Source organism: Rhinoderma darwinii, chromosome 1 (assembly GCF_050947455.1).
Source record: "Rhinoderma darwinii isolate aRhiDar2 chromosome 1, aRhiDar2.hap1, whole genome shotgun sequence".
NCBI lineage: Eukaryota > Metazoa > Chordata > Amphibia > Anura > Rhinodermatidae > Rhinoderma > Rhinoderma darwinii.
This window is the reverse complement of record NC_134687.1, coordinates 18,372,800-18,396,425: the sequence shown is the minus strand read 5'-3', so window position 1 is coordinate 18,396,425 and position 23,626 is coordinate 18,372,800. Positions and strand designations below refer to the sequence as shown.

The 23,626-nt window shown below is 42.4% G+C and overlaps 1 protein-coding gene across 5 annotated transcripts in view; it reads right to left on the bottom strand.

The window, feature by feature from the left end:
* The window catches only part of CTNNA2 (catenin alpha 2), a 1,837,255-nt gene that overhangs the window by 1,002,180 nt on the left and 811,449 nt on the right, over positions 1-23,626 (bottom strand). The window contains exon 8 of one of the 5 annotated variants that reach the window (XM_075855983.1): positions 15,807-15,928. The exons of the other annotated variants lie outside the window; for them this stretch is intronic. Coding sequence (XP_075712098.1) covers positions 15,896-15,928 — 33 coding nt within the window. The 3' untranslated portion in view covers positions 15,807-15,895. Of the gene's footprint in view, positions 1-15,806; positions 15,929-23,626 lie in introns of those variants that run through there. 5 annotated transcript variants of the gene reach the window in all.

Sequence of the window (23,626 nt, the reverse complement as noted above, 5' to 3'; positions counted from 1 at the left end):
AAGGAGCTAAGGGCAAGAGCGACATCTTCATTTAGGGGGACCAACACTAAATGTTGTAAATAATATATAGGACAATGGGTGGTAGGGGGCAAAATAACTTCTTTGGAATATTTTTGGTAGGGGCACCATGATGGAAACAAGGTTTGGTCATTGTTACCTATTGAAGAGGACTGATTTTATTTTATGAAGAAATTAAGCTGTCATGTAGAGACTGGTGGAAAACATGTGGGTGACGGTGGTCTATACTATAGCTCCGATTTTCCTCATGGGCTTTACTATAGACCACTATCACCCACACGTTTTCCACCAGTGCCTGCTGACATGGCAGCTGTTCCTCAGGGTCCGTACTAAAATATAGATGATGCAGTTGGAGTCTTCATTCGAAACTTCTATACACGGGATGGACTTCTGATAGTTCTTGTATCGTTTTTGGTCAATAATATGTTTATTTGATATTTAATTGGTATGTCTTTTTGCATAAGAGACATGGTTGATATGACTAATTGGTGGTTGGTACGGACCAGACCTTTGGTGCCTACAGAATACTGATATATGAATGTGGTACTGCTGGGCATACTGATCTGCCTTGGACCCACCAGCAGAATCAGTTTTGAGGGCTTACCATCAATGTATGACGAATATGCCCATGTCTACTTTTAATTACACCCTAAATTTTGAAGTGTGTCTTTGGGAATTTGTGCTTACTGGCAAAAGAGCATTTGTGAGGTCAGACACTGATGTTGGAAGAGAAGGTCTGACTCACAATCGGCTCTCCAATTTATCCCAAAGGTGTTGGATGGGGTTGAGGTCAGGGCTCTGTGCAGCCACTCGAGTTCCTTCACACCAAACTACACCAAACTCCTCGGACCATGTCTTTATGGAGCTCGAACAGGAAAGGGACGTACCCCAAACTGCTACCACAAAGTTGTCTAAAGTGTCTTTGTATGTTGTAGTATTAACTTCAGCCTTCACCAAAAATAAGAGGCCAAACCATGAACAAAAGCCCCAGACCATTATCCACCTAATGTTACAGTAGGCACTAGGCATTCTGGTAGGTAGGATTTTCCTGCATCCACCAGTGGCTGCATGATTCTAGTGGTGGCGTGTTTTACACTACTCCACCTGACACTTGGCATTGTGCATGGTGATTTTAGGCTGTGTTCACATCTTTTGCAGATTTTGCCAAAAATTCTGGACAAAATAGCGCAGCATGCAAAGTCAATGTGTTCTGTCTGGCACCGTTGATGTCTGTCATGTGAACGGCAGTTCCATTATTTTCCTTTTTTCTGTTCATATGATGGAAAGAAAAACTGAAATAATGATAGCAGATGTGAAACTAGCTTTAGGCTTGTGTGTTATCATTAAAATCCATTTCATGAAGCCTCTGACACACATTTCTGGTGATGATGTCACTTCTAGAGGCAGTGGAGCAATACAACAGAGGATACGCAATTTTACGTGCGGAGCAGATATAGCAGACAATAATAACACTTGCAGGTGACCGAGCAGATCTAGCAGATAATAATAGCACTTACGAGTAATGAGGGCAGATCTAGCAGATAATAATAGCTCTTACAGGTGACCGGGTCAAATCTAGTAGAAATAGCGGCACTTAGAGGTGACCAGGGTAGATCTAGCAGATAATAACATTTATAGGTGACCAGGCCGATCTAGCAGATAATAATAACAACACTTACAGTTGACTGGAGCAGATCTGGCAGATAATAACACTTATAGGTGACCGTGGCAGATCTAGCAGATAATAATGCCACTTACAGGTGACCAGGGCAGATCTAGTAGATAATAATAGCACTTACTGGTGACTGGGGCATATCTAGCAGATAATAATAGCACTTACAGGTGATGAGGGCAGATCTAGAACATAATAATAGCACATACAGGTGACCGGGACAGATCTAGCAGATAATAATAGCACTTACAGGTGACCGGGGCAGATGTAGCAGGTACTGTTTCCTGGAGGAGGAGTCAGTGGTGCTGGAGCTAATTCCCAGCTAGTTTATTGGAGGAATCAGGAGTTTGTGGAGAGCTGCTCCCTTTCTCTCCAGGAGGGAGTGGTTTCTCCAGCATGGAGAAAGATTCTCTGGCTCAAGACTCCCGGGGAGCAGTGGAGCAGCAACCCGCCGGGGCAGGCGGGGCAATGAGATCAAGCCGGGGAGGCAGAGATGTATGCCCCGTGCAACCTCTTGAAACTTGGGGAAACCCCAGGGCTTCCCAGGCAAGTACAGCCACAGCAAGATCTGGCAACATTACCCCCCACAGAGGGCAGAGGAATGAGATGGCTTCCCCCCCCCCCCAGCCTTACCGAAGGGGGCTGGGGGTTCTACAAATCAATGAATCCCTTTCATCTATTGGCTCCAGAATCATAGCATATCTACAGGAATATGAGGATACAGGCAAGAAACTGGGACTGCTCAGAGGGCAGTTAAATGGTGCCCGTTCATGAGCAAACAATTCTTCCAGAGGTAAAAGAGAGATGATTAATAATGAGTTAAATTCTCTGAAAGGACATATTGAGTTGTTGAAAGAAAGGATAGTATACATAAGGGTTAACAGCAGTCCCTTTAAAGAAAAACTATGTAATGATGATTCTTTTTTTGAGATGGAAAAAGAGAAGGCTCTGAAGGGGTTAATGTCAAGCCAGGTTGTTCATCAAGAACAAGACTCATCTGACTGCCTACAAGTCAACCTTCAGGCATCACACAGTGGAATCCCTCCAGAGCAGATACCACTACCCTCCACCTCACAGTCCTGCTCTGATTTGTCCGGCAAAGAATCTGACAGCAGCAGCCCAGGGGGGAGACTCATCACCACTATCAGGACTCAGAAATCCCCTGTGCAGCCCCAGGCTTTCTCCTTTGGAGCCAATCTGCCGGGGGAGGAGGGGACGGGCCAGGGGAAAGAGAATAAAAAAAGGTAAAAATAAACAAGAAGTGGTGAGCATGAACTTGGGCCCAGTGCACAGGGACGGGAAGAGTATGATGGTCAGTGGGGATGTAATAGTTAACGTCACTCCTGCTTGTGGTAGCAAAAGTGGTGCAGTGATGCAATCGTCCGAAAGGCCAAACAGTGGTGTAAAAAATTATGTTCACAGTGGTGTTTACGGTGTTTCCAGTAAGGACCCGAACGTCTCTCCGGTAGGCGGCGGGGAGACTGTCGAGACGGCGGGTCTGGGAACAAATTAAAAGTTTGCGGTTGTGGGGGCTCCCAAGGCCGGGCCCTCCTTGGTCTGGCCAAGGGAGTTACCAGAAAGGAGAGGACTTTGGGCGGCAAGTCCCCTCTACAAGCCAAAATATTGTGATGAACATTCAAGTTGCTGGGTCCACCAAAATGGACCGAGATAAGCAGTGCCTGGGCAGAGATAAGGACATCTAGCAAACAGTGATATGAATCAGCGGGTATTTGCTAAAGCCAGTGGAGCAATTCAACGGCGCCCCCTCCTAGTGATTCTCATATGCAGATTGAAGATGGTGGAGATAAGTGGCACCGAGGATCAGCAGCTAATGAGGTTGAGGGTGGTGCAAAAGAGACAGAGAGTAACCCTATTCTGAGTATGGTGGGGGACCTTGGTCCTCCACACTGAATGAAAATGAGGTTTCCAAAAAGTCTGGTCCCACAGTAGTGAATGTAGCACGTCTTCGGTGGATTAGCAGTGATACTTGCCCCTCGGAAACAAAAGTATTTGAGCTTTTCCTGAAGATGGGCTTCAGTGCAGGCGACATCTCTGCCTTGATACATCCCCATGCGTCTCCGGGGGTTTGATGCCAGCTTCATGCGGGCTGAAGGGCTTGAGCTCTTCTCATCCAAGTATGAGCTGGCACGGACAGAGCTCGGATGGCGGGGCTTTACTGCTCAGGCGGTGTCCCGCCAGAATGATACTAAGAGGTTGACCATTTTAAAATGTAACGAGTCCCCCTCTTATGTCGATATTACCACCTGGCTTGCTCGCTATGGCGAAGTTGTGAATCTACCCCAAAAGAACAGGGATGAGTTTGGTATCTGGTAAGGGGCCTGGGCGTTTATGGTCAAGCTAAGGCGTTCAGGTAACACCGTTATCCACATTCCCTCCTCAACCTTCTTGGGGTGGGATTGGATCTTGATTTTCTACCAGGGGTAGTCAAAGTTCTGTCACAGGAGCAGTCACCCCACACACTTCAGCGCCTAATGCTCCGTGCAGAAGTGTGCATTGTGTGGGGGAGTTGGCCATCTTGCCGCTTCCTGTGTGGAGATTAGGTGTAACCTTTGTGGTGACCTCGGTCACCCATTTAGTCGGTGTCCTCGTTCCCTTGCCAACCTGGCCAAGGCTTTAGCGGGTGTTGGCCAAGAAGCCAGCCCTGCTGGGGAGGCGGCCGGAAGAGGTGAGGGGATTGAGAGGCCAGTGAAGAGAAGAATTAGAAAGACGCCAGCCCAACTGAGGCGTCAGGAAGATCGCCGAAAGGCCAGGGAATAGGAGGAATCCCGGGAGGGTCGCTGCCCCTGGTCTGGAAGCCCTACATGCTGCTGAGGCCCTGATGGATGGTGATCTAAATGAGGAAGTCAAGAGACTTGAGGGAGAGGAGGAGGATGCCACTAATGCTAGTTTTTCCCAGTGCGATAGTCTGGATGACGATAGCAGAAAGTGGCTAGAGAAGAAACTGGGTACAAAGAAAAAGAAGAAGAGGAAGGAGGTTGACTCTTCTTCTTTAGAATGGGACCCATGTGTCCCATTAACCCTTGGCAAGGTATCAGTGGAAGGACAGACTGACTCCCCTCTTTTTAATCTCTCCAACCGGTACCAACCCCTTGATAACCTAAACTCTTTGGAGGATGAGGCCGAGGGTGAGGTGCTGAAGGTGGTGGTGGTAGAGCCTGCAGGTAACATTGAGCTTCTCCCTTCAATTGCTGTAGTAGCCTTAGAGGGGGAGGCTGTGTTGGAGGTGGGAGAAAAGAACAAACAGGGTCTTGGCAAGTCCAGTAATAATATGGATGTTTCTATATGCTTAAAAAGAAGTATAGAGAAGAGTGACTTGTCTCATCATCCGAAGAGGATAATGAGGGGGGTGGGAAGAAAAAGGCCATCTGACTGGATCACTCATGATGGCGGGCCCACTCTGTTGACTCTGGCGAGTATTCATTTCACCAGTATAAAGCCTGATGCGGGTAGATTTGCCGGCTTTGATTTTCTTGGCCGAGTTAAAGCTGACATTTTATTTTTACAAGAGACCAGGCTGACAGATTTGGCGGTTGTACATAAAGCAGAGAGCGAGTGGAGGCATGTCCTTCATATTGGTCTCTTGCGGCCGAGCCGTATAGCGGAGTACCGGTTCTTTTTAAGACCGCGCAGGTAGAATGCAGACGGGTAATCGAGTTAGAAATGGGGAGGTGTTTGATCTTGGATCTCCTCATGAAGGGACAAGAGCTCAGGCTTATAAACATCTATGGTCCCCAGTCCAAGTGGGACCGAAAATGTCTCTTGATGAGTATTAAGCATTTTCTTTTTACAAGTCGGCAGGTGGTCTTTGGAGGGGACTTCAATACTGTCACAAGGTCCCGTGATAAAGGAGGCTCCACTGACAGGCTGGCTTATGATAGCGTTGCCTTAAATATGATAGTCAGTGAGTCTCGCATGGTGGATGTTCACATACGGCATACCCCAGTCCATGCGGGTTTCACTTACTTTAGAGGTAGTCAGACTAGGTCTAGGATAGACAGGTTTTATTTAAAGCGGGAAGCCATCTCTTCACCATTATTGGTTGTGGAAGTGTAATTCTCCGACCACTGTCTAATTGTTTTTTCTTTGAATGTTTCAGACACTCCCCGAATGGGCAACGGATTTTGGAAGTTGAATTTGTTACTCCTGGAGGAAGCATAAATCAGACGGCCCTTTGAGGATTTTCTGCAGAGCCAGGTACCACTGCTGGGCCTATGTAGCACTAAGTCCGAGTGGTGGGAGATGTTCAAAAAAAGGGTGACGGGTTTCTTGCGCTAGCTCTCGAACCTCAGAAGCCTGAATACATACCGGATGTATCAAGGTCTGAGGAGGAAACTCGAACTTCTTGTCTTGACTGAGGGTTGCCGTGACGGGATCCCTAGAGTGAAATAGTTGCTCATGAGGTGTCAGCATGATAGGCACACATCTTTAGTTTTTGAGAGGGATTTTGGTAAGTACCGCTTGCCCGAACGCTACAGGAACTGTAAGATGTCAGCTGATAGTAAAATTGTGACAGGCCTGCTTGATAGTACAGGGTCCCTGAAAAGATCCAGAACAGGGATCTTGGAAATCGTTAGAGCCTTTTACTCACACCTCTTGGGAAAGAAGGATCTGGATCGGGAAGTGATGTCAGCTTTCCTGACTGAGATGGTTCCTGATCCCGGGGTAAACTCCTCTCTTAATGTTTTGAAATAAGCGATGAGAGAAGAGGAAGTTAGAATGGCGATTGAGGGGCTGGCCTCCAAAAAATCACCAGGTCTGGATGGCCTAACATCTGAGTTTTACAAGACCTTTAAGGACACTTTGGTTCCCCTCTTGACTGAGGTATTAAGTGAGCAGGTACCCAAGTCAATGAGCAGGTCAGCTCTTATCATGCTGTCAAAGGGTAAGGATGCGTCACGCATTGAGAACTGGCACCCCATAGCGCTGCTCAATACGGACAGAAAGATTATGGCAAAAATGCTTTTGACTAGGCTGGTGAAATTTGCACCCCAGCTTCTGTCACCGGTTCAGCACTGCTTTGTTCCAGCCCGCAGTACTTTAAGTGCTGTACTTGGTGTCCGCAAGTCTGTGGAGCAGATCAGGGCGGCTCGTTGGTAGGGTTTTTTGCTGTCTCTGAATCAGGTGAAAGTGTTTGATTGGGTTGATCACGAGTATCTCTGGTCCACTCGTTTGAGATATGGTCTGCCGGACTATTTGTAGATTGGTTGAAGACCTTATACGCTGGGGATGAGAGTTTCCCACTGGTGAACGGTTGGATCAGCCACTCTTTTCAGGTAGGGTCAGGTGTTCATCAGGACTGTCCTTTAAGCCCTCTTCTATATGTGTTTGCGATCAATTCCTTCCTTAGGAGGGTAGATCGTAGACCATTGGTAGGGGTTTAGATGGACCTGGCAGTGCCGGAAACCTCTCTCCGAGTGGTAGCTTATGCTGACAATGTCACCGTATTTGTCTATTCGCAATTGGATGCTGGATGGGCGATGTGGGAGGTGGATCACTACTCGGAGGCATCCGGGACCAAGATCAACCAGGAAAAGTGTGAAAGTCTCTGGTTGGGAGAAGACCCTGAATTTTGTCTCCTGGACATCCTCCCTGTGCCCCAACATTTTGCAAAGATCCTGGGCATTGAATTTGGCCAGGGGATTACCCCACGAAAAACTGGGAGAGCAGTCTGAAGATTGCCACTCAAAAGGTAAACCAGTGGAAGGGTTGGTCTTTGACCCTCAGAGAAAGGGTCAATCTGATTAAAACATTCCTGCTGCCTTTGTTAATATATTTGGGCAGTGTATGCATTTTGCCAGAAACTCTCTGGACTCAGATCTATGGTATGGGGAAACAAATTGAACCTAATTAAGAGAGAGGTGACATACCACACGAGGAGACTTGGGGGGTTGTGTATGGTCAATATGTCAAACCTCTGGAAAGAGTGGGCTCCTCCGTGGATAGTCTTCTATAGGGGTGGATTCAGCCTTTCTTCCAGGAATGAGAGACAGGAGGGCGAGTGAAGGACCTCCGCACCCCACACGGGCATCTCCCGGCTTATGCTACACTGGTTCTGAAGGTCATCCGTCGGTGGGGTCTTGGGATGTGGGAGATAAGGACTCCTTGACAATAGGGTCCTGTCGACCCATTTTCGGAAACCACTGACCCTCAGGAACTGCCCAGGTCGGGATCTGGACGTAGGGTTGAGTCTTTTAAATTCAGTTCGGATCCCCTCAAAGTTTTGGGACTTGACCTGGTGCTGCTTTTATGGTAAGCTATATGTATGGGATAATTGAGTACAGGAACTCTGAGGAAAAGGGTTGTCCCCAGGAAGAGTGTGGCGACACTCTGGAAAGCATGGAGCACTTCCTGCTTCATTGTCCCTTTAATATAGAGGTTTACAATCGGGTGGGGGCTTCCATTGGCTGACCTCGGCTGCTGAGCCTCTCCTTTGCAGAGTGAGCCTATGGGGATTTTAGAGACCTGGGTAGTAGGGACTGGAACACTTTATTCTTAGTTAGTGCAGTGGTTAGGTTCTACACTTGGAATACACAATGTTTATTTCCGACGCGTCGGAAAATCCTCCTAGTAGAAGAAGTAAGTAGGAACATTTTCGGTGACCTGGTGAAAGTACACTCTTTAAAATCTGAAAAGCTGGGTGCATCCAAGGCATCCTTTCTTTGGAGGGGTGTCTCTTTTAGGGTGCCTTAGCCTGGTAGCCTTCAACATCGTGGTGGTGAACTGAAACATCTGCCACCCTAGCTTTTCGTCTTGAAATATAGATGGTTTAGAATGAAAGGTTTACATGGCACTGAACCATGATCTTTGGGTTTTGTATATTGTTTTGGTTATGGAATTATAGGGTTTATATTGTTTGTCTTGTATTGTAAATTGACTGTGATTATATGTTGTATTTGTATATGTTGTATATATTGTATATTTATATTATATATATTATGTTTATTTATTATTATTTATTTTTTTATTACTTGATTTGATTAGCATAGTATGCTATGTATACTATTATATGTGGATTTGATTTTTGTTTTATGTTCTGTTTTTGATCATTTGTTTTGATAAATTTTCACATTTTTAAGCAGTTTTAGAGGCAAATGGGCCATAGTATGTGGGGAGTTATTGTATTGTTTGGTAGTATTTGTTAGTGTGGATGGATCGGTATTGGTATGGGAGTGTGGCTGGATCGGTATTGGTATGGGAGTGTGGCCGGATCAGTATTGGTATGCGAGTGTGGCTGGACTGGTCTTATAACATCTAACATCTATTGTTATGTCTTCTTTGTATTGTTATGTTAATTGGGGTTTATTTTGATTATATGATTACATTATGTTTATCAAGGAGGAAAAGGGAATAAAAAGAAAAAAAAATTGTTATGAAAACTATTCTCGATTTGATTACTATATTATGGGATGTACTATGTGTATGTATATATATATATATATATATATATATATATGAATTAGATTTTTTATTTATGTTCTGTTTTGATCATTTTGTTAAGTTTTCACTTGTAATGTTTTATATTTTTTATATAAAATAAGAGTTCTAGCAGATAATAATAATAATAATAACGCTTACAGATGACCGGGCAAAACTAGTAGATAATAATAACACTTACAGATGACCGGGCAGATCTAGCAGATAATAATAACACTTACAGATGACCGGGCAGATCTAGCAGTTAAAACTTACAGGTGACTGGGGCAAATCAAGCAGATAATATTAGAACTAACAGGTGACCAGGGCAGATCTAGCAGATAATAATAATAATAGCACGTACAGGTGAATAGGGCACAGCTAGCAGATAATTATAAAACTTAGGGGCCGTTCACATATGTTCGTTGTCCCTGTCAGTTTCCCTACGGCATGTTGCAGAAAAGCCGGTGGGAAGCTGATGCTAGAACAGATCCCATAGCTTTCAATTGGATCTGTTCTGGCACATTGGACATAAGTTGTGCCACCGTACGGTGCCGGACCTGTGCAGGTGCCGGATCCAAAAACATTACCTGCAGTGTTTTTGTGTCTGGCTCCCTTTGTGGTCCGGCACCGTATCCTATCTTAAAGTACCGTTTGCCGGATGAACGCCTGGTGCTGCCGCATCCACCTTCCGGCAGCACCCGGCTTGGGAGAATAACACCAATATATCGGTGTGGTGTGGGTGGTTAGGAGATGTGGGTGGGATTGGGTAGCTATAAAGGCGCAAAAACGAGCTCCTCCCTGAAGTTAGGGATAGTGTTTGGCGCCTTTGATCAGAGAGGTTTTTGCCCCTTTGTTTTAGTGATTAGTGAGAATACCAGCACCCTGGACCCCAACAAAAAAAAACTTCTGAAATGCCAGGAACACAACAGAAGTTTTGTGAAATCACAAGTAAACAACATGTATCTAATCTACACAAACTACAGATGTGGCCAAGTTTATCTTGACTCTCATAATCTTTATCTTGACTCTGATAACTTGCTGCAGCGTGATATCACACAACAAAAGCCATTGAAAAGTCATTGAAAAAGTCAAGATAAAGTTTCTCGCCACTGTGTATTTAAAGCGTTAAAAGTCAAGATAAAAATGGCTACATCTTTATGCATCACCCTGATAAAATTGCCACATTTTCAGACCCTAGACTACCTTTTTGGTGGACCATTGTGGTAAAAAGTGATGTTAAAAACTGATGACAACTAACAACAACCGATGACAACTTATGTTTTTGCTGTAAAAAGTTGTATAAAGCCTGATGGCAACAGATACATTTTTGCATCAGTTGTAATCACTTGATAGACAAAAAAACTGATGCAGATGCAACTGATATATGTGAATGCACCCTTACAGGTGACTGGGGCAGATAATAGCACTTACAGGCGACCGGGCAGATCTAGTAGAAATAATAACATTTACAGGTGACCGGGGCAAATCAAGCAGATATTAATAATATTACTTAAAGGTGACCAGGGCAGATCTATCAGATAATAATAGCACTTACAGGTGACTGGGGCAGATGTAGTAGATATTAATAACACTTACAAGTGACCAGGGCAGATCAAGCAGATAATAATAACACTTAGAGGCCGTTATTATATGTCCGTTGTCCCTGTCAGTTTCCCACCGGTGTGTTGCAGAAGAGTCGGAGGGAAACTGATGCTAGAACAGATCCCATAGCTTTCTATGACAGTGCCACGAGTAAAGTCACTGAGCTCTTCAGTACAACCCATACTGCTATGAATGTTTGTATATGGAGTTTACATGGCTGTGTGCTTGATTTTATGCACCTGTTTGTAATGGATGGGGCTGAAACACCTGAACCTAATAATTATGAGAGATGGGTGTTCACATACTTTTGGCCATACAGTATAGGGGTCTTGGGTTCAATTCGAACCAAGGGCAACATCTGCATGGAGTTTGTATATTCTCTCCGTGTTTGCGTGGGTTTCCTCCGGGTACTCCGGTTTCCTCCCACACCCCAAAAACAGACCGATAGGGAATTTAGATTGTGAGACCCAGTGGGGACAGTAAGTGAGGGCTTCTATACAGCGATGCGGAATATGTTGGCGCTATATAAGTAACTGAAATAAATATCAGAATCTCCATCTGGGACACGATGCCATGCAGACTTAATTTTCCTGGGAAGTTTTCTTACATCTCAGTCAAATAAATGCTCTTTCACTGGATACATTATTTCAACAAAATGTGAATTTCAACACTGTTGGCCTTTATTATAAAAAACCTTATAATCAAATTACACAATTTTATAATCCTATTATGAGTTTTATGTGCAATTATAATGAAAATTTTCAAATATGGAAGTGAACGTGTCGCAAAGCAGAATGTTAATCTATTTAATAATGTTATGCTTGACTCAAAAGCAGCGTAACCTTTCCATTACGACAAGGCTATGTACTGCTTAGATTCCGTGAATTCTAGCGCAGCGACCTGACAGCAGTTGACTATAGATGTCTGAATATCGATTGGGGGGGGGGAATACTATCTCGTGAAGAAAAACAATCTTTCTAGAAGTCACAACAAAAACAGCATGAATTTTCTTTTCATTTAAAAACCGTAGAGGCGAGACAGAAGTGAGAGGATGAGCTGCGTCTAATATATTCTATGTACAGAGTGTGCCGCTGCCTCACAGAAGCTCAGGGTGTATTCCGCGAAAATCCAAGATCATCCTATAAGATCCTCATTAAAGAAGATCCTCAAAATAAAATTTTTCATTATTTAATTAAAGGGTAACTAAACGTTTGACAAACTTCTGACATGTCATAGTGACATGTCAGATGTTTTGATTGGTGGGGGTCCGAGGACTGAGACCCCCACCGATCGCTAAAACAAAGCGGCAGAAGCACATGTATGAGCGCTCAGCCTCTTCGTGTCTGTTTGGCTTTTTCCGGAAATCAATGTACGGGCTCAATAGAAAGTCTATGAGCCCGTACTCCGATACATTGGCTTTCCGGACAAAACCAAACAAAAACGAAGCGGTTGAGCGCTTCTGCCGCTTTGTTTTAGCGATTGGTGCTCGGACCCCCACCAATCAAAACTTCTGACATGCCACTATGACATGTCAGAAGTTTGTCAAACGATTAGTGACCCTTTAACATGTAGAAGATTCAGGCTCGTTTAAGAAGCACCACCAACCCTGTGGTCTGCATGACAATGTTTTTGGTCTTTGGCTTCAGTCAGCCAGTGTTGTCATAGGGGACACTACTTGGATCAAAATTCCAATAGTTATTAATGTCTATACCCTTATTAGTCAAGAAAGACATAAATATTAAGGCCTCATGCACACGACCGTAGCCATGTGCACAGCCCGTGATTACAGTGTCATCCGCAGGCTGTCCGCAATGTACATTTTATTAGGCCTAACATAGTAACATAATAGTAACATCGTAGGTAAGGTTGAAATTAGACTAAGTCCATCCAGTTCAACCGATTTTACTGCATTGTTGATCCAGAAGAAGACAAAAGACCCTATGAGGCAGAATCCATTTTTTCCCATCTAAGGGAGAGAATTCCTTCCCTCCAGATATGGCAATCAGAATAAATCTCTGCATCGACAACCCATCTCCAGAAATTTAGTAACCATAATTTGTAATTTTAATATTCTCAAGAAATGGATAAAAAAAAATATTAGCGACCGCTGCATTTCAGCTGTTTACAGAGGGAGGGAGCTCCCTCTGTCACCCATCGGTGGCCCGCAAATACAATTGCGGGCATCCGATGGGGTGCCATGGCAGCTGAGGGCCTAACAAAGGCAAAAAACAACGGCAACATTGCTATTTTTTCCCATTCCCCCTCTAAAAAAGAATAAAAAGTTCATCAATAAGTCCCATGTACCCCAAAATGGTAGCAATGAAGTCCCGCAAGAAACAAGCCCTTATATGGCGACATTGTCGGAAAAATAAAAAAGTTATGGCTCTTGGAAAGCGGCGATGCAAAATAAAATTATTTTAGTGCAAAAGTGTTTTTATTGTGCAAAAGTAGTAAAACATAAAAAACTATAGATATTTGGTATCGCCGTAATCGTACCGACCCATATAATAAAGGTAATGTGTTATTTATGTCACACAGTAATCGTTGGAATTGTAATACGCATAGAACAATGGCTAAATTGCTGTTTTTTTAAAATCCCCCCCCACAAAAATTTTATAAAAGTAAAAAAAAAAAACTCTACATACACCAAAACTGCGCCATTGAAAAATACAACTCATCCCGACAAAAAAAAAGTCCTCATACAGCCATGTCCACGTGAAAATAAAGAAGTTATAGCTCTTCGATTGTGACGATGGAAAAACTATAAAAATTGCTTGGTCATTACATGAGGGGGAAGGGGTTTAGTTTATGTTTTTCATGCTTGAAGTACATAAGAAAGTTCACTTTTTATAAGGCTGCTTCGGAAATTGCCTCTTCTATTAGATAAGCCCCATTAGTGTCTGACTGAGGTTCATTGGGTCAACCATAAATTGTTCCATTCTCCATCTTGATAAAACTCGTCCACTTTTAATTTGATTGTAATTGTCATCTGTGTTGTTATCATTGCACACACAGGACATACAGCATCAGCAATAAGATCTAATAGGTTATTTGTGAATCAACCCATAAGAAATAGACCCTCGTTCCAAGTAATTGTCTCCAAATAGGGTTGTCTTCTACTGGACCTTTATGGTTTTTTTTGTTATAATGGCCCATTCTGGTGGGAAAGCCTGGTCCAACCAGAGGATTCTCTGGTACAGTGATAGGCCAAGGTTACCCAGGACCCGTTCAGCACCCTATTTGGTAGTGTGGCACCATTGTTTGAACTGTCTCAGCACAGTGCTGTTTAACGAGTGAGAGTGCAGTTTTGATGCCGGGGCCAATACAGAAAGTCACTTCATCTCAAGCTTGGAGACCATGACGATTGATCTCCGGACCATATATATATATGTAGACCACTGTCCATTGAACTGCGATAAAGCGGAATATAGGCACAAAAAATTCCCAGGTGTAAGTGTAAGGTGTAGGGCCGATTGTCTCCTGTGACTCAGTGTGTAAAGTAACTTGGAACATAAGAAGGTAGGATTATAAGAAGGCCACCAACACCTTGGGACCTAGGGGGCCTCAAGCACCCACTCTTCATGTCCAGTTAGTAAAAATCACAATAGGATTGGGAGAAACTGTTGTCCTACCTAATCTGATGACATCATTGCAACCACCTGCATGGTGCCTATCTCACAGGTTGGAAGAGCTGATATGTGGTACTGTTATTGGAGGCACAATATGTGTTATCATTTTCCGGGGCACTATGCATATGGCAATATTTTCCGGATCACTATGTGTATAGTAATATTTTGGGGAACTGTGCATAGACCATAAATGTTCTGTTTGCCACTCTTTTAAGGGGTACTATGTGTGGCACTCTCTTGGGGGCTACTAAATGAATGGCAATATTTACCCCCCCCCCCCATCACTTAGGAAAACAGGGGCATGGCTTTCTTCTTTAAAGTCTAAGGGAGTTACTGGCTTAGATGTTGCCATAACTTCCATACACATCAGTGGAGAGGGCCACCAAAATGCACAGCTTCATGTCTTATATGTGGCTGTAATAGGGAGTCATGTGTGTTCCAGGGTCCCAGGATGGGGCTCCTCACTAATGTTAATTCAGCTCTGAACATATGCACGTTCTATAGCTATTGTGTCTCTGATAGTCTAAACTGCTACTGACAGGACTACATGGACAAGGAGGTCTTCTGCACATATGTAACATGAACATCAGACTACATACATGGGTGCACCATCCTGAGGTGTGATGAGAACCCTAAGGCACTCCACACAAGAGAAGCAGCATTTCAATATAAAGTCCATCCCTGCCTTTTCCGTCACCAACTTGGGGTGGGGGTACGTTTCATTTTATGCTAGAACCACAACCGATTGTATGAGGACCTATGGTCCAAGGACAGAGGATTGACCAGAGGACGCAAGACCATTCATTGTTAGTTTTCAACATTGTAAATAATCAGGCTCTATGGCTACTAAGTATTAGACTGTCTATAGTGCTACTGACAAGACTACATGGACACCTATGCGTATAAATCATGGACACCAAACTGTATACAGTGGTATACCATCCATGAGATAAGACTCTTGATGGACCCTACCAAAACAGCAAGGGGGTGCAACGTATAGATATATGGTCCATCCTTTTAAGCTTAAATTTGGGGAGGGTGGAAACACTTAACTTTTTTCTTAAGACTGCAAAAAGTTTAGAACCACCACTGATTGTATGGAGTCCAATAGTCAAGGATAGTTGGTTGGCCAGTCGAGAAGACACAGGGCCTTTTATTTTTAGCATCGTAACAAAAGTGAACCTTTCAAATCCGGCTTTTATGTAAACTGAATCAAATACAAGAATACATATCATCTTCATAGTCAACTGGAGATGTGGTTTTAAAATATTTCAATGGATGCATATACAGAGCTGATGAGAAATTTGTTTCCCTATTGCTTTGCCAAGGAAACTCAACAAAAAAAGAGAAGAACTATTAAACTTGGAATGAACTTCTTGGATTTAAAGAATTTGCAAACATTTTTTACATTGACCCATTACAATTTTAATTTGTTGGTCTATGCAAAAATATTAGGTAGGAATTCAATGTCAGAATTTTTTCACAGTTCCAGCCTCATGCAATGATAAGAATTATCAGATACATATTATATAGCTGTTCAAAGAGAACAAATCAAAAATATCTGACTTACCTTTAAGAGGAGGCAGGCGCGTTTCCGATATGTAAAAAAGGGAAAATGCAAAAATATTAGTGCCAGCTTTCGATATTCAATCCAGATCTTCAATATTTAAAGGGGATATTCACTTTTGACAAATTTCTTTGATGAACAAGAGTTCACAAGTTAAACACAATTGACTGTTAGGCTGTGTTCACACTGAGTTTTTTTGCAGGAGGAAAATTCGTCCTGCAAAAACTGCTCCAGACGTTTTTTGCACAGTGGTTTGACAAAAACTTGTCGAGGCCTTTTTTTCCCGTTTCTAACTGATTGAAATGGGGTTTTGGAGGCGGAAACCGCCTCAAGATAGGTCATGTCACTTCTTTTTACCGCAATGTGGTTTTTCTGCTCGCGGCAAAAAAACTTGTTCAACGGGAGGCATTTTCGGCGGGTTTTGCGGAGCGGTTTCCGCGCCAAAAAACTCGTCAAAAAACTCAGTGTGAACAGGGCATTAAGCTTTCCCTAGTTTTAGAGACTGAGCCCTATTAAGGTTGAGTATCGGCAAGGACCCCAGGGTTATTTGCAGTGATGATAGAGGAATAGTTAATATGCAATCAAACAGTTTTTGTACTCACAGGTGGAAACAGTCAACAGTTCTGGTATACAGAATGGCCACAAGGGGGTGAAACACTTCTCCTATTGAGAGGCACAGTGTCTAACATTTATAATGCAAAAAACAAATGGTGTCACTGTGGGTAATGATGGCAACTGAACGGATGTATGCATTTTTTTTTTATACTTCCAATGCATCTATAAAAAATAAATTAAAAAAAGAGGCAACTTTGTAAATTAAAAATTAATTTCTGATTGTTTTGTGTTTACAAATCCAATGCAGAGCATAAACATACCCTGTGTTTCTAATCTGATCTTGTTACACCACTCCCTCTGCCCCACTTCCTGCCAACCTACAGACTACAGTAGGCATGATCAGACTACACACAGGGTTTGTTTGTAGTCTGTAACCATGACGAAGTATAGGTCTGCATAAAAGCTCTAAACACAGGAGTTTTGTTTGTGTTGTTGTTTTTTGCAAAGTTGTTTTATGTTTATTTATTTTTTTTTCATTTTTGATGCACTGAAACAATAAAAACCAATGGTTGCAAATGTGCCCACAATTTTATAAATGAATTGGTTAAAACAAATGTTCCAAACTGCTAGTTTTCCAGTGGTGAAGAAGATTTTATTTACCTTATATTACGTCTCAAACAACTTTGTTTGTTCCGTATTCCTTGTAGACATTTTAATTGTTTAAAGTGCTGCATACCCAGAAGCCCTATACAATAGTCATATATAAATATATGTATACAGGTATGCGGAAAATCCCCAGAGGCATAGCAGTAAAATAAAACTGCAGGTATTCAATGAGAAGATTTACTGTTTAATAGGAAAACAAGTGCCATTTTGTATGGTAAAGTTGAAGATATTTGAGGATCGGAATATAAAGTTTTTTCATATCGTCAGAAGTTTCTGTATTTTTGATGGCATACTGTGGCTTTCATGGCTCCATTATAAACTGAAGTCTTAACACTCATATATGTAGCATGTGACAACAGTACAACATCTATATGTACCATCCATTCCACAGGACACCACCACTTTACCATGCCCCATAGGAAATTCACTCCGTTCCGGGGATATTAATCAAGTAGCATACTCTGTCACTTGCTAAATATCTTATTACATGAATTATAGCTAAATCAAGCCAATGTGGCCAAACTTCTATCTATCTAATCTATCTATCTATCTATCTATCTATCTATCTATCTATCTATCTATCTATCTATCTATCTATCTATCTATCTATCTATCTATCTATCTATCTATCTATCTATCTATCTATCTATCTATCTATCTATAAGAATAGGCAGCACTCCACATAATTTGTGCAAGTGAAATAAGTTTTATTCACCCATACGTGAATGCAACGTTGTGTATTATCACTGTTTTTTTTAACCTAAATTACTATAATCATGTAATCACATGTCATATAATATTTAAATCACGTTCTGCACATTGTTGAAGTTGCTTGAGAAAGGCCCATGCTGGGGCTGAAACATCACGTTTTACATATGGGTGAATAAAACGTCTTCTTTCAACAAATTATGTGGAGTTGTAACGGCCGCGGTCGCTGACCGCAGACCCCTTTCATCCTGTCGATGACTTCCTCTGTGGAGATGCCAGCATATGTGGCCGTCCTTTCCTGCAGTGACCACTAGGGTGTGCGCACAAGCTCATTCCTGGCCTTAAAGGGCCAGCGCACACATGTTAAGAATTAACTAATTACTCCCAAACCACCCTGGACTATAAAGTAGCCCTGCCCCTTCACTCCTTGCCTGAGCATTGTTGTGTATTCCTCTGTTAGTCTTGCAAATCGTTCCTTAGTTGTATCCTGTTCCCTGTGTTCCCGCGCCCTGCTACCTGTACCCTGTATCCCGTGCTGTATTTGTTCCTATGCCCTCTCTAATGTTGGAGTCATGTTGTGCCATCGGCTACGCCTGCTGTCTTACACCACGTCTGGTGTCATCTGCCACGCCTGGTACCTCCTGCCACGTTTTGCATCACCTGCTGTCAAAGTACCATCTGTGCCCGAGCCGCTGCTACTGTCTGGACTATTACAGGTACCCTTAAACTTGGACTTTGTATAGACTTGGTACACTGTTGCTTGGCCAGCTGCTACCCCGTTACGGCGGTGCGGCCTAGTTGGTCCACATACCCACAGATCATGACAGGAGTGCTGTCTATCACATGTTTTTCTAAATTATGGGACTGGAGGTCGAGGTCCTGAGGCTTGCATACACAATATTTACCCGAAAAATTATCTATCTCATATCTATCAAAATTTAATTTAAATGTCCAACTTTGATGGCAATGTCCCATATTTCTCCCAAGTAGAAATAAGGAAAATCCTAGGCTGCCAAACCCATTTTAGCATTCTCAGAACTGTAGTACAGCTGTATGTAAACCTATAGAAAGGAGCTGTGGTAGAGCGGAACTCTCTAAGCCAAGATCATGGGGAAAATAAACTCCATGCTGTCTTGGTTGGATTCGAACCCTTGGCTCTGGTGCTTTTGGGCAACAATGCTACCGCACTGTAGTATAACAGTGAGGTAGATGATATTCCACTGGCACAACAATGAATAATATGCCTTGTAATCCTGGCTGGAAACAAATTGGTTGGCATATCAGTAGACATAAATCTACGAGAGATCACTATGAAAGAAGTTAATTTCCCACATTTGGAATAATGGAAACTAACAGTACTTTTTTTCTGTACTAACAACTTCGGTGAACCATGATAAATGTTTCAAACTGAAAAATTGGTTAGGAACTGCCTAAGGGAAATTAGAATATTCATTTAAGGACACACGTTCCACAATACAGCGTTTCTTTACAATTTGTAGACTTGCTACAAGCAGATTGGTACAACAATATACAACGTGTAAAGGAAAGCGCAAATGTAGTGAAGCAAACCTCGGCAGGATGAAGAACAGCTGCTGGATTATGCCCCAGGAGCTCCAGGCATGTTGACACATTTTTTTTTGCATAAGTTGTCATGGTCAGTACAATAAAGTTCAGTGGTAGTGTGTAATTTTGTTAAAACAATTTAAAAAAAAATCAAAAGTTATAGAGTTCTGTACAAAAGAGAAATTTTAGAATGAGCAATTTTTGGACAATTTTGGCATTACTCAAAATCGTATCAGCAAAAAATTAAAGGGTTGTTTCACCAAGACGACCCTGTCCATATGCCCTATTGGGGTAACTGGATGTCAGAGAGAGAGAGGTCCCTTGCTTGGGACCCCCCTCTATGGGCCATAGTGAAAGCAGCTCCTGCTAGCCCATTCTGCTACTGGACTTCCTAGCAGATAGCTGGTGGTTCTGGCTAATCATCAGGGCATCTTTCTTTATAGAAGGGGTTGCCTACACATGAGACAACCCCTTCAAAAGGGTTTTCCAATTTTGTATAAATAAATCTTAGCAAAAGTATTCCAAGGCCTACCCCATCTTTCGAAACCCCCAAACCATGAGTCGTATCATAATTTCACCAGTAAATTTTCTGACATTACCAGCCGAGATTGGCCACACAGGTCACACCACATCATGGTGGATGTCTCACGATTTATATTTTGAAGGAAATAATAGGGAATTGCGGATATTTCATTCCTGGGAAGATCAGTTGAGCAGAGTTGTCTGAAGGCCTCCTTAGACATTAAGACAAAAACATCGCTCATGATACAGCATCATTACATTGTCATGGTGCCTTCATGTGGACATTGTTGGTGGTCCTAGCTCATGGACCCCAATATACTAGCTGTATATTATATACTATTAAGGTGTAATTTCACCTTAATTGTCAGCCCACAGGGTCATTGCCACATCATTTACTTTTTCTTGGAACTAATTGTTAGCACTAATGAAATATATTACTTATGTGATGTACATTATGTAGAACATGTTACGTTCCTCTACCATGGAAGGTCGTTCACATCTATTATAAGGATCCTTGAAACTATTGCTCCTTAGATTCCAACAACAATTGAATCTCTTTTAAGGTGTGTATGCCATTATATTTACATCATTTGTTTTTGCTTGTTGACAAATGAACAAAGCAAAAAGTTGAATCGATTTCGGAGGTGTTTCGTAGATCAAGAATGCTTCAAAGCAAAGCAGTCAATTCCAAGAAGATTAAAGATGTATGCAGGCAATTCCATTGGTGAAGACCTGGTCTATTGTCCTAAGGGGTCAGTTTATACTGCCAATCTTTGGACTTGACCCATTTCTTCTATTATCCATTCAAAGTCCTAAATAACTAAGGAAAATTTTTGAGTGCAAAATCTGCCCATGGGGAATAACTGGTAACTATTGCAGTTCAATAAATATATTTCATTAAATAACTAAAACTAAATGGCAAATACAAAAATAGCCAAAGAGAATGTCGAGGAGCTGCCCATAGGAATCAATAAAATATATTGCTATCTCTTGTATGTAGTGTGCCAACATCTTTTATGTGTCTATGTCACCATCTGTGTCACAACCTTAGACACAAAAACAAAGGCCAATATGTTTTTGGTGTGTAGGAGAATATTAGAATACCCAAAGGGAACCCAAAGAACGGTATGGAAATGTTATTATAGTTTGATTTGGTGCCAGGATTCCACTGCTACAAGTGAACAATGCTATCCAACAGAGGTACCATGATAACCAAGGAGGTCACATTGCTCAGGGCCTGACTGATCAGCCAGAGCAAAAGGAAGGTCTATAGTCCTCCATCTACAAACTGCACCATATATCCTTTTTTTCTTATGCAGAGCGCCAAAACCCCTTTCCGTTCATGATAAAATTCTGACTTGTACAACCACCACTAGGGGGAGTTCACTGAATACAGATGTATACAGCTCTTATTGAGTTACATTTTTATATTTATTTTTGTATTTAATTTTTTTTGTAAGACCGGCAAGTCTGAAAAACTCATAGAAATGAAAACTAAGCACTGATAAAAGAAAGCATTAAGGTTTTTAAAGTAAAAAAATATATTTATCATACGTGGTAAGGGACCCAAGATCCGTATTGCCCGGAGGACCAGACTGTCCATCCCTGATATTATTAATATAGCCTGTTCTAGGAAAATGAAAGACGGTATCTGATTGGTTTGTATCCTCAATAATTGCTCTTTATCTTTGCTTCAGTTTTCAAGAATAACTCCTAACATTCGGGCAGTGATTTTTAAACATTGGTCATCTATATTCACATACGTAGGAGGGGTTTTTAGTGCACAGAAACACCCATCTGAGCCATTCATTAAAAGCAGAGTTAAATTATAAAATTCTGTCTGCCTGCAGCCACCACTAGAGGGAGCTCACTGCATATAGGTTTATTATAGAGTTTTAAATCAAACAACTGTTTATTGAAAATACACAATATACATCTGTCATCTGCTATAAATCCACTTTCAGCAGAGAAATAAAATTTACATTACACATATCATCTTTTCGTATAAATTCTGTGTATACATTACATATTTCCCATATGGTTCTTTAATAACATCCCCACCCCCCAACCTTAACTCCCTTCCACACCCCTTCCCCCCCTGCGCGCCCATGTCTCTATCCCTTGATATATCTCACTCCACTTTTATTGACCTCCCAATCCATAGTATTGTGCCCATTTACCCCATTGCTTATCATATTTATGAATCGCTCCACGTTTCATATATATTCTTCGCTCCAAAGCCACCGTATAAGTAACATAACTCACTAGTTCAGAAACCTCCGGGGGATCCCCCTGCAGCCAGTATTTAGCAATCAATTTTCTTGCGTGATATAGTACTTTTTTAATGGATAGCAATTCAGCCCTATCTTCTTCCACCCCTCCCATGCAGCCCAAAAGGTATATCTTAGGATCCAGTGGGAATTCCCTGCCATATATCCGAGACACCATTTCTTTAATCTCTCCCCAGTATCCGTGCAACCTCGGACAACTCCAGAACATGTGTTTCAGATCTGCCCCATCCAATAAACATCTTTGACATTCCATTGTAGATCTAAGCCGCATTTGCCAGAGCACCTTAGGTGTTCTATACACTCTGTGTAGGAGAAAAAGCTGCAACCTCCTATGCGCCACACTAAGGGAGAGGACTTTCGGTGACTCTAATATTTCCCCCCACTCGTCCTCTGTCAATGTTCCCACATCTCTTTCCCATTTTGTTTTAACTTCTGCCATCGGATCTCCTAGAAATTTGAGAAGCAGCGTGCCATATACTAGAGATATAAGCCCTTTTGTGTCTCTTGCCCCCAGTATCTGTTCCACCACTCCCATACTGGAACAACCCATATCCAGCACCCTTGCCTGTGCTTGTGCCGCATGCCGCAGTTGAAGGTATTGATAAAATAACCTATGGGGGAGGCCAAACTCTTCCTGAAGCTGTGAGAAAGGTTTAAAAATTCCCTCATCATATAGCTGACTCACCATTCGAACTCCATTTTGCTCCCACTCCTGAAATCCCTCCAGTGTGCTAACCTCCCCAAGGTATGGATTGTTCCAGATGGGCATGTAATTAGAGCACCCCGTAACTCCCAGTAAGGCCTTACATTCCCACCAAACCTTATGAAGCAATAACAAGGTAGGTTTTCCTCTCGCCTCCCTCTTCAATTTATGGGATTCCAAGGCCTCTAGCATACTCATGCGTTGCCCCAGGTAGAATAGCAGCTTCCCCCTGGAATCCCAATCCTCTCTATCTTTCCATCCTGCAAAGTGCTGCAACTGCGCCGCCAAGTAATATACCCACGCATTTGGGATAGCAAACCCACCTTGCTCCTTTGGTAACTGCAATTTTTACATTTTAATTTCGAGGAATCCCCCTTTTCCACACCAAGTCCCTGAACAGGTTATGAATCCTCCTGAACCAATACTTAGGTAACCACACTGGAGCATTGTGTATCACATAAAGGATTTGGGGCATTAAAATCATTTTAATTAAGTTCGCCCGTCCCAGTGCTGAGAGCGGTAACTTCAACCAAATTTTTGATCTATCTTGGATTTTTTCCAATAGGGGTTTCACATTTAGGGCAACAAAGTCCTGCACCTTTGCCGAAACTGTAATCCCCAGGTACTTAAATTCCTTCACACAGGGTATATTCACCCCTCTCACCACCACCGGCAGACTCAAAGGGGTAAGCG